Below are 11,541 nucleotides of genomic sequence, written 5' to 3' on the forward strand. Positions count from 1 at the left end.
ACCCACACACCCACCCCCACCCCCACCACCCCCTCCACACACACACCATGTCCTCGGGGCTACGGGTCTCATACTTCCACTCGGAATCCGTGGGTGGCTTCTACTATGGCCGGGGTCACCCCATGAAGCCTCCACGGCTGTCGCTGACCCATGCCCTTGTCAAGGCTTATGGCCTCGACCGCCAAATGGAGGTCTACTCGCTGCGGAGGGCCACGGTGGAGGAGGCCCTGCTCTTCCACACGCCCGAGTATGTCTCCTTCCTGGCAGAGCTGGATGGCATCGACCTTGGCTCGCCGCCTAGGACCCTTCCTCCTGCTACAGGCCTTGTCCTCGCTCCCCGCGATCCGTACTCGGCCCGTCTCGCTCGCTGCTTTCCTCCGCTCGGCCTGCCCATGGCCTCGACATCACGCTCGCCTCGCCCGTCATCGCTGTCGCACGGGCGACAGGCTGGCCACGGCCATCAAGGATGCTTGACTCCTCAAGTGAGTCAGCAGTCGGCTGAAGATCTTGCTGCCGCCAAGAAAGCGCTGGAAGAGTCGATGCGGAGACACAACCTCGGCCACGACGATGTGCCGGTCTTTGACGGCGTCCTCGACTTTTCGCTCCTCTCCTCGGGCGGCTCCATCGACGGCGCCGCAAGGCTCAATGCAGGCGTGTGTGATGTGGCCATCAACTGGTCCGGCGGCCTCCACCACGCCAAGAAGCAGGCCGCCTCGGGCTTTTGCTACATGAACGACATTGTGCTCGCCATTCTGGAGCTGCTCAAGTTCAACCCGCGCGTCCTCTACATCGACATCGACGTCCACCACGGCGATGGCGTGGAAGAGGCCTTTTACGAGACCGACCGTGTCATGACCGTCTCCTTCCACATGTACGGCGAAGGGTTCTTCCCGGGCACCGGCGCCCGCGAGGACATCGGCGAGGGTGAGGGCAAGCAGCACGCTATCAATGTTCCGCTCCGCGCAGGCATCGACGACCGTTCGTATGCTTACATCTTCAAGCCGGTCATCGCCGCCATCATCGAGTCATACCAGCCCACCGCCATCGTCCTCCAGTGCGGTGCAGACTCGCTGGGATGCGACCGCCTCGGCTGCTTCAACCTCACCATCGGCCAGCATGCAGACTGCCTCGCCTTTGTCAAGTCGTTTGGCATCCCGCTGCTCGTCCTCGGTGGCGGCGGGTACACCGTGCCCAACGTCGCCCGCCTTTGGACCGTCGAGACCGCCACCGTCCTCGACGTCGAGCTCACCAACGACGTCATCCCCTACACAGAACACTTTGACTTGTTCGGGCCATCGTTCAAGCTTATTCCCGATACCCACGCCGGCATCGCTAACCTCAACACCCGCACCTACCTCGACAAGATGAAATCCGACATTCTGCAGCAGCTCAAGACCATTCCCTTTGTCCCGGCCGTCCAGATGTCCACCATTCCGCCGGCTGCCTACCGCGCTGGCGAGTGGAACGCCGCCCTCACCGACGACGCCGACCCCGACGACCGCTCCGCTCACGCTGCAGGCGTCTCGGTCCTGCGCGCCCCGGGCGTTGAAGGCGAGCTCTTTGCTGCAGACTCGGACAACGTCGGCGAGACCTCCGGCGCTCCGCCCAAGACCACAACCCCTCCCAAGCCCGCCGCCACTCCGGCAACCCCAAACCCGACGCCTGCCACTGCACCTGCCACACCCAAGCGGAAGCGTAGCTCGCCGGTTCCTGACCTGCCGCCGACCAAAAAGCACGCTCCGCTCGCATCCGCGCCCGCTCCCGCCAACACTCTGCCCGCCACCACCGACACCGGTGTCACCGACGGCACCGCCGCGGACGCGTCAGCCATGGACATCGCGCCGCCAACCCAGGCCGACTCGGACGTCCTCGTCGCCGCACCAGGCACCGCTGCTTTATCCAGACACTGACAGCACCGACGCCGAGTCGCTCTCTTCCTCGCTGCGTTCCTCTGACAACAAAACCACCGACGACAAGCTCCGCGCCGAGCCACTGCCTCCGGCCTCGGCCATCTCCACGCCCACTGCTGCCGCCTGCTTGCGCCGACCGCGGAACTCGCGGAGTGTGGTCCGCAGCACGAGCAGGAGCGCGAGACAGATGGCCGCGATGGCCATGACCACAAAGAGGGCGTGGGAGACAGGATTGGGAAAGTCATCGGCCCAGAAAAAGGCCCCGAGGAGGAGAAGAAAAATGACAATTGAGTCGAGCTGAAGCTCGAGCCTGTTGTGAGCAGGTAGGCGAAACGGCGCGAGCCGGAGCTGGATGGCGGCAAACGAGGCAAAGAGTACCACAAGCAGGAAAATGAGCCACACCATGAGCCGAGAGAAGAACAGCGACGCCGCAACAAGTACCAGCCGCTTGCCGAGGAGCCACACTTCGTACATGTAGAACTGCGGCTTGAAGGCGCGGTAGAGGATGCCGAGCTTGATCTGGATCTGTGGTTCGTGCAGTACCCGCCGCGACCGCCACAGCGCAATGCCCACGTACGCTGGAAGCCCGATGACGTACATGACCACTGCGTAGAGTCCAAACGGGAGCATTGTGTACCACTGCGCGTCGTAGCAGTTTTCGCCGACGTCAGCGTCAAGCACGTACTCACCCGACGGGAGCCGCGTGCAGTCAAACAGCAGCAGCGAGCCGTGTGCCGCCGTGATGTACATCATCGGCCCAAGGACACAGAGTGCACGCTGGACAACCGCGCCCAACCGAACATGGCCCATACCACACAACCAACGCGCACATCCGGCAGCAAAAGCAATCAGTACCACAAGCGCCGTCGGGAGCAGAACAGAGAGCACGTACGTCTCGACAAATCCGCCGAGCACGCACTCTGCACCCACCAGCGAGATGGTGAGGTTGAAAATCGAAAAGGTGTTGAGGAGCGCAAAGACCGCGCTGGGCCATTTGAGTAGCGTCGCCGAGCCGATGACCGCAAGCGTCTGCACAAACAGCACGCCAGCCTTGACTCCGTGCGGCAGCGAGGCCAGGGCCCGCATATCCTCCCCACGTCGGTACGTTAAGCGGATTACGCCTGCCAGTCCGGCCACCAGCACCACCGCCAGCGCCACCAGAAACGTCGCAAACGCCGCCCGCGCGTAGCCTGGACACATGGCACAATCGCCGTCAGCATCGGTGTAGTACCCGCTGCCACATACCCGGCACATAAAACCGCTCGTGCCCTCGGCGCACTGCGAGTCCGCCATGCACGCGCTAGGTCGCGGGCACGCCTCCAGCTGCAGTACCGCGCCAGTCACGTTGGAGACATCAAAGTAGCCAGCCGCTGCAGACGGCCGCCGCAGCGAGTCGCCGACGCACACGCCGCCGCGTGGGCACGCCACACACGCCACATCCGGTACGAGCCGAGGCGCATAGTACCCGGGCTTGCACACGCATGGCGGGGCAAACAAGGTACTGCCCTTGGACACGCGTCGGGTGTGGTCCGGGCATGCTGGATACGCCACGCACGCTTCGGCAGAGAGCGTGTACGAGAACGATCCCTCGGAACACGGTGCGCAGATGAGCGGGCTGGCCGCAAACATACCGTAACCGGCCGGACATGCATCCACCCGTACCGACATCCGAGTCGGATGTCTGTCTCGCGGGCAGGAATGGAATGAACGGTTACGAGGTGGTTTAGGACTACAAAGCCTTGTTGAGGTTTTGCTGGAGGCGGGCGAGCTCCTCCTCCATGCGGCGGACCTTTTCCTGGCGCTCAAACTTCTCGCGGATGGAGAGCGAGCGGTTGCCGTTGTCGGCAACGTCGTCCTCGATAGAGGCCTCGACGGTGGAGACGAGGTCGCGGGTGGCGCGCTTGACAGCCTTGGCAGCCTTGTCGAGACGGACCTGCGGTTCCGAGACGAGCGAGGCGGCCTTGGCACGGGCGGCCATGACGAGGTGGGCTGTGGCAGAGGACACAACCTGCGACGCGGCGACGATGTAGGCGTCGTCGCCATCACCCTTGACAAAGGCGTCGGCGTAGATGACGAGCTGCTCGGTAGCAGCGACAACTTCGCGTGCGGCGGAGACAAGACCCTCAGCCCACTTGGGGTCGGCATGGAAGACTTCCCCGTCGTGAGTGGCGCCCGATGCCACGATTTCAGCCTGAGCAAGCTGTGCGGCACGGACAAGCTCTGCGGTGGCGTCGGCCATGCCGAGGCATGAGCCGAGGAGCGATGACGAGTAGCGGGCCGAGGCCGAGGCGAGCGCAGCCTGCTCGGCCTGGAGCTCGCGGAGGCGGGCGGCGGCGGCGTCAATCGAGTCGGCGGCCGAGTTGAGTGCGCGCTCGGCAACGTCTGCGGGCGCATCCGAGAGGTCAGCGGGTGCCTGACCGAGGAACGAGGCGACGCCGACAAGGTCTGCGACAGCAGTACCGACGGCGCGCGAGGCCGGCGCGAGATCACTCGGCTCGGCGCTCACATCCTGCATGCGCTCGAGAAGAGTAGCCAGGGCATCGGCAAGGGCGCGGGCGGCAGAGAGGAGGCCCGAGACGTCAGCGTCTGGCAGACCCGGGGCGGCGGCGGCGGCAGCGACAAGGGCGAGGAGCGGCACTGCAGAGGCAGCAAGATCGTTTGCACGGGCAGCAATGACGTCCTGGCCCTTTGTCGACGCAAAGTAGAGCTTTGCAGCGGCGGTGTTTGTGGCCTTGGCAGCCGGAATGAGCTCCTCACCCGAGACAGAGCCATGAGCGCCGGCGGGTGACGCAGCGCCGGCGGCGAGCTCGTCGCGAGCCTTTGCAATCTTGGCGGCCGCTGAGAGGAGCGCCTTTGTGCCAGCCATGGCGTCCGCGGCGGTCTCCTTTGCGGCGTTGATCATGGCGGCGATGGCCATGGCCACGGCCTTCGCGGCCGCCTTGACAGCCTTCTTGGCGTGCTTCTTGGCGCCGCCAGAGGCCTCGCCGTTGGCCTGGCAGGCGTCGATGAAAGTGACAAAGGCAGTCGCGAGGGCCTTGGCGGCGTTGAGAAGTGGGATTTGGAGGGCGGCGGCGTCGAGGCCCGAAGCGGCCGCGACGACGATGAGCACGAGGTGCTTGACGGCCTCAGCCGAGTGAAGAGCGATGGTGCCGAGAGCAGCGAGCGGGCCGTCGGCAGCCTTGAGCATCTCCGACACGGCGTGGGCGACGGTCTTGCACTGAGCGTCGATGGCGTTCTCGTGCGACTTGTACGACTGGGTGGCGCGGACGTAGAGCTGCTCGTTCGAGGCGAGGTAGAGCGAGGTGGAGAGCTCGACAAGGGCCTCCTCGATGACGCGCTTGGCCTCCTCCGACTCCTTTTGCAGGGCGCCGACAGCCTTGGAGGCGAGGAGCAGGCCAGTGATGTCCTTAGTGACGGCTTCCGAGGCGCCCGATACACCAGCCTTGGCTGCAGCGTCTTTTGGGGAGAGTTCGACGGCCTTGGCAGCCTCGACGAGGCCGATGCAAGCGTCGGCGAGTGAGCGCATGGCGGCGTCGAGGGCTGCGGCAGCGTCGGTGCCGGCCACCAGCGCCGACTCGCCGATGACAACGGCAACAAGGTCTGGGAAGATCTTTGCAGCGTCTTTGGAGGCGGCGCCGAGCTCGCTGGGCGTGTCCTTGGAGGCGTGGACGATCTTGGCCATGGCGCCGACGAGGCGCTTGGCGGCAGCGCGCAGGGCGCGCTCGAGCTCCTTGTGCGCCTTGGTGGCCGGCGGGGCAAGCTTGCGGTCAAGGGCACGGGTCGCGTTCTCGATGTTGACGATGGCAACGTCGCAGTCGTGGCCCGACGCCGCGAGCGAGCCCAGAAAGTCGACAAGGGCCTGGAGCGTCTCAAGGGTCAGCGCGTTTCCGGTCTGGGTGGCCTTGAGCGCGCCACGAGCATCCGGGTCGCCTCCTGCGTCGCGGGCGGCGCTACAAACCGAGTTTGCCTGCTCCACGACGTCCTTGGCGAGGCGGAGGGTCTGGGCGGCCGACGCAACGTCGGCCGAAGTGGTGGCGACGGTGAGTGCGGCGGCTCCAAACTTGCCCACGACACCGGCGAGGCTGTCTCCGGCGGTAGCGAGCGCCTTGGGCGAGGTGCCTGCGGCGAGAACAAGAGCGTTGAGAGCGTCTGAAAGCTCGCGAGCAGCCACAAGAAGGTCGTTGACATGCAGTCCGTGATCGGGGCTCGGAGCGAGCGCGAGGGCACCGACCGAGATGTTGAGGCCGGCGTCGGCGAGTTTGGCGACGACGGTCGAGCCTGTGGCAATGGCGCGCTCGCAAGCGGCCTCGCCCGGACCTGCGTAGCGGGTGGCATCAATGAGCGCGTCAAGAGCGTCAGCGACGGGCGCGGCGGCAGATGAGAGCATGGCCGACGAGGAGGCGTCGTCGGGCGCGGCCGTCGACATCTTGGCGGCGCCAACCAGGTGGCCGAGGGCGTCGGCAAGCTCGGCGGCGAGCGAGAGAAGATTGAGCTGGGCAGCAACGCCTGGCGGGAGCTGGCCGAGGCTAGCGGCCGGGCCTAAGGCGGCGAGGGCAACACTGGAGAGGCTGCCCGAGTCCGGGTTTGTCAACGCAGCGTCTCCAGTCGCAGCCGAGGCGTCGATCATCTCGCGCTGGCGCAGCGCGAGAGCGAGAGCGGCCGAGGAGGATGCGGCCGAGGCGCGGCCAGTTGAGGCAAAGCGGATCTTGGCAAACTCGTTGAGCTTTGTGCACTTGACGGCAACATTTTTGGCCCGCGAGAGGAACTTGGAGTGCAAGTCCGAGTCGTCTCGCTTGGGCACGTAGGCGCCTGCAGCGAGAATGAGCTTGCGGGCGGCCTTTTGGAGGGCGGTGGCGTAGACTGCCATCTCGTTGACGACAGCGTCGTCGTCAACGAGTTCGGCCTTGTCGTTGAGTGCAGAGGCGAGGGCCATGACGGCGCGGCCGACGGCGGCGACGGTCTTGAGCAGGGCCTTGTCGGGCTTGTGGGCCGAGTCAGCCTGGATCATGGTGCGAATGGCGTCGAGGCAGTCCTTGACGGCTGGCTTGAAGGCGGCTGGTGAGAGGCCCGATGGCCCGGTACCCGGGAGCGAGGCGGCGGCGGTGAGGACCGCGTCAACAACGGTGACGGTTACGTCAGCGAGCTCAACCGATGCAGCACCTGTCTTCTTGGCCTTGCCTGCCTTGGCGTAGAGGGCGAGCTGGTCGGTGGCCTGCGAGAGCTCCTTGGCGGCACCGAGGAGCTCAGCCTGTGCCGACTTGAAGGCAGCCTCGTCGCCGTCGGGCAGCTCGTCGAGAACGAGGCGTTTTGCAGCAGCTTCGATGCGCTGTGCGGCGAGCTCGCAGTTGGCGGCGACTGAATCGCCTTCGACCATCTCGCCCGAGGCGAGGGCGCGAAGGAGGACCTCGAGGGCCGAGGCCGCTGAGTCTGCAGCGGCGCGGAGGGCGGTGGCGGTGTCGGGAGAGTCAAAGTCACAGGCGTAGGCCTTTGTGGCGGCGAGGGCGGCAACGATCGACTCGGCAGCAGCGCGGGCCGAGGCGACAATGGAGGCGCGGGCGGTGGAGACCGAGGTGAGGGCGGCGCAGTTCATGGAGAGGGCGAGGACAGACTTGACAAGGTCGAGAACAGTGGAGACAGCGTGGGAGAGGGCGTCCGGCGACTCGTTGGCGGCCGGGTGGAGCTGCAGGAGGCCGGAAGCGAGGGCGCGGACAGCGCCTGAGAGCTCCACCTTGGCATCATCAAAGACGTCGTCGGCATCGACGGGCGGGAGAGCACGCGGATCAAGGCAGGCGGCGGCGGCCTCGATCTGAGAAATGGCGACGTCGATGGTGCCGATGCCCGGGAGAGCCTGGCGGAGGGCGACAAGGGTAGCGGAGAGAGCAGTAGCGGTGGCGTCGAGCTTGTGGGCGAGCTGAGGGTCCGAGTTGTGGAGCATGCCAGCCTTTGCAACGAGGGCAAAGGCGAGGGTGGCATCTGCGGCATCCTTGCCTGCAACTAGGCAGGCGCTCGTGGTTGCGGACGACGACGAGTTGACGGCGACAGCCTCTGCGGCATCGACGAGGTATTGGATCTCGTCGGCCATGGCCTTGATGGACGATGAGAGCTCCGCTGCGCGGGCGTCGAGGACGGCGGCAGAGGTGAGCACGATGAAGCCGGCCATGGAGGTGAGGTTGGAAAGGAGCTCGTCCTGGGCGGACTGCTGGGTGGCGTTGGACTCTGGGGCAAGGGTACCTGCGGCGTGATCGGCTAGGGCGCCTGTGACGTCGTCGATCGACTCGCGCATGTTGGCGAGGGCGTCGTCAACCTCGAGCTGCCAGCAGGCGGTGGAAGCATCCTTGAGCGAGGCCTTGAGGGTGGCAAGGGCGTCTGCGAGGGCCTGTGCGGCGGAGAGGAGGTAAATGGAGTCGTCGGAGAGGGCAGCAGCGGCCTTGCCAACTTGAGCAAGGATGGTGAACTTGCGAATGGCGGTGCCTGCGGACGAGATGAGCTCGGCTTGGTAGGCCGAGTCGTTTGGCGCAGCGAGGAAGACGTAGAGCGCGTGGGTGAGTGCGTCTGCTGGCGCGGTGACTGCGGTCATGGCGCGGTCGAGGTCGGCCTTGCGCGACTGGTTTCGGATGTCGTTGAGTTCGAGGGCGGCTTCGGTGACGGTGAGTTCGACGGCGGCAAGGGTGGACTTGGAGGCGGCGACGAGGGTGTTCATGGCGGCGATGCGAGTGCGGACCATCATAAACTGGGAGGCGTAGTCGCCGACGTTGGCTGCGGCGGTGATCGTCTTTGCGCGCTTCTTCTCCGAGTCAAGCGACTTGGAGAGCGAGGTGGAAGCCGAAATGAGGTTCATCATGGCCTCGGAGAGGTCCTTGGCGGCGGCAAGGAGCGACTTCTGGAGCTCCGAATCAATGACCGACTGGGCCTCGAGGTCTGCGAGGAGGCCGAGGCGGGCGGCGTCGTTGGCGACGCCCTTCATGGCGACGAGCAGACGCTTCTTCTTGAGTCTGTCCGACGAGACGAGGGCGATGAGTTCAGCAACGTCCGCCTTGACAAGGCCTGCGGCGTCCTCGACTTCGGCAGAGCGGTCTGCAGGGTGAACGACCGAGTCCTTAGCGTCAATGAGGGTGGCAAGGGCGTCGCGGACGGCGGCGGCGGCGGCAAGGAGGTCGTCGGCGCCGGGCGGAAGCGTGACGAGAAGGTCGTCGAGCGCTGCGAGCCGAAGACGGAGCGCCTCGACTTTGGAGTCCATGGCTGCGAGCTGGTCGTCGTCGGCGTAGGCGACTGCGGCGAGCGAGAGGGTGGAGCGGAGCTTGTCGCCTTCGAGCGAGAGGCTGCTGAGCTCCGCAGCGACGGCGGCCTCGGGCGAATCAGGATCAGTAGACGAGAGGCGCGGGAGGAGGCCGGTCATGTCCTTGAGGGCGGCGGCGACAGCATCGGCAGCGGCGAGGAGGTCGAGCATGTTAGCGGGAAGCTCGGGAATGTCGTTGACGGTGCCGATGACCTGGGTGGAGCCGAGGAGGTTCTTGAGGGCAAAGCCGACGTCGCGGGAGGCCTCCAGCAGGTCGCTGAGGGCGATGGTGTCAACCTCGCCGGCGGCAGTACCGAGGGCAGCGACGGTGGCGGCCTTGACCATGACGGATGAGTTTGCGGCGAGCTTGGCCATGTCGTCGAGGCAGTCGTCGCCGTCCTTATCCGAGATGCCAGCGGCGGTACCGACATGACCAACGAGCGAGTTGAGGGCGTCGTCGAGCGAGCGCGCAGCGCGGAGGAGGTCTGCCGCGTCAAAGCCCGCGGCGTCCGGTCCCGGGGTGAGGGCAGCGAGGAGGAGGGCCTGCGAGGCCTTGGAGGCCTCAACGAGCTGGCTGGAGATGGCATCCTTGGTCTTTGTGGTGACCACGAGCCGGTGCTCGGGGGTGGGTGCGTCGAGCGGCGGGCCCTCGACAATGGTCTTGTTGTCCAGCGGAAGCGCCTCGATGAGGACTTTGACGTCGGCAATGTCGTGCGGGACGTCGTCGTCGTCCGATGCGGGCGGGCGGACGGCAAAGGAGCGGCCGGACGGCCCGGCACCGCCGGCGTCGCCTGTAGCGATGGCGTCATCGTCGGCGCCGGTGAGGGCGGCTGGGTCAGCGAGCGGGTCGTCGACTCGGCGGCGGTGAAGCGAGATGTAGGAGCGGAGGTACTCGGCGATGGGCTCTGCGTCCGAGGTGAGGAAAGTGAGAAGCGAGTCCTCGTACTCTGCGCAGTCAATGGTGAGCTTGTTGCCAGTTCCCTGCCACTGGAGGACTTCCTGGTAGTGGTGCTCAATGACGATTTCGCGGTCCTTCTTGGGGTCGAGGACAAGGAAGTAGTCGCGGCCGAGGGCGAGGACGACGGGCATGGCCTCAAACTTGTTCGATTTGCGGAGCGCGCGCCGGCGGCGGCGCTTCATCGAGGCGTCAAAGTAGACGTAGCCGTAGAGCGGCTTGGTCCTTGCGATTTGGCAAAACTTAGACTTGTTCTGGGCCATAAAGCTGACGTAGGCAGCCTGGTACGCCTGGTGGTCCGGAGCGCCGGCGGCCGAGGTGTACTTTTTGAGTGTCGGCCCGCCGAGGGCCTTGTATCGGCGGACGATGGCAGCGGCGAGCTTCTTGGACTTGTGCCACTTGGAGATGTTGGGCACGTATGGGGAAAGGTCGGTGAGCTTGGGTTCGCCCTTGGAGTCGTCATAGGGGCCGACCGTGTCAAGGTAGATGATGGAGCCAAAGAGCGCGACCTCCTCCTCGGACTCCAGCTCGAGTGAGCAGTTGAGGATGGCGTCGCGAGTTTGGCAGTAGAGCATGTTGAGGGCGACCTCGTCCTTCTCGTCGATAAACTTGTCGTAGAAGAAGAGCTTCTTCATGAACAGCAGGACGTCGCCCGGCATGATGCCCGCGTTTTCGAGCGTCCGGTCGAGTGGGAGCCATTTGGAGTAGTCATCCTTGTCCTCGGGTCGCTTCATGCCGTACTCTTCCGGATTGGTGAGCCCGATCTGCTCCGAGACCTTGAAAATGATCTGCGAGATGACCAGCGAGTCGTCGATCTGCACCACCGTCGCCTTGTCGCCGAGAATCTGGACCTTAACTCTCCGCATCTTGAGCTTAAAGTACAGCTCCGAGTCTGCCGAGACGCGTCCAAAGAGCTTTTGATCTTCCACAAGCCATCGCGGTTCCTATGTGGGGTAGGGGGGGTGGGGGTGAGGCGATACAAAAATTGTAGAGAGTGTGTGTAGGGGGGGGGACAAGAAGGGGGGGAGGGGGGGGAAGAAAAGGGGACGGATGATGGACATGCGGATGGAGCGGGATGGGGCGGATGGGCCGGGAAAGATGACTACGTACGACCACACCAGGACCAATGGGCTGGTATAGACCACGTCCGTCGGGAGAGTGGCGTGTCTGTCGGGCGATCTCGGCAATGGCTTCCGAGACGGTGAGCGAGAGTGAGAGGCGGAGCGTCTTGCTTTGGACGACCTCGTCGCGGTTGGCTTGCGTGTCGCCATAAACCTGGACTGTCACCGCCACGCTCTGGCTGGGCTCTGACATGGGTGTGGGGATGGTGGTGTTGGAGGGGAGCTGGTGGTGGGGTGGGGGGGGGGGGGGGGGGCAGACGACGACGAACGGAAGGGAGG

At 65.2% G+C, this 11,541-nt stretch overlaps 2 protein-coding genes across 2 annotated transcripts; one reads left to right on the plus strand and one right to left on the minus strand.

The window, feature by feature from the left end:
* Positions 1 to 47: 47 nt before the first annotated feature.
* On the plus strand, positions 48 to 1,714 carry AMSG_10584 (histone deacetylase 9; the record flags this gene model as incomplete). The annotated part of the gene is made up of 2 exons (XM_013898057.1): positions 48 to 1,580; positions 1,700 to 1,714. 2 exons carry the CDS (start codon positions 48 to 50, stop codon positions 1,712 to 1,714), a joined length of 1,548 nt encoding a protein of 515 aa, XP_013753511.1.
* Positions 1,715 to 1,880: 166 nt separating this feature from the next.
* Positions 1,881 to 11,455, minus strand: AMSG_12367 (uncharacterized protein; the record flags this gene model as incomplete). The annotated part of the gene is made up of 3 exons (XM_013898077.1): positions 1,881 to 3,525; positions 3,641 to 11,085; positions 11,252 to 11,455. The coding sequence occupies 3 exons, from the start codon at positions 11,453 to 11,455 to the stop codon at positions 1,896 to 1,898; spliced, it is 9,279 nt and encodes a 3,092-aa protein (XP_013753531.1). The 3' UTR covers positions 1,881 to 1,895.
* Positions 11,456 to 11,541: the final 86 nt, after the last annotated feature.

This window comes from Thecamonas trahens, assembly GCF_000142905.1.
Source record: "Thecamonas trahens ATCC 50062 unplaced genomic scaffold supercont1.60, whole genome shotgun sequence".
Lineage (NCBI taxonomy): Eukaryota > Apusomonadida > Apusomonadidae > Thecamonas > Thecamonas trahens.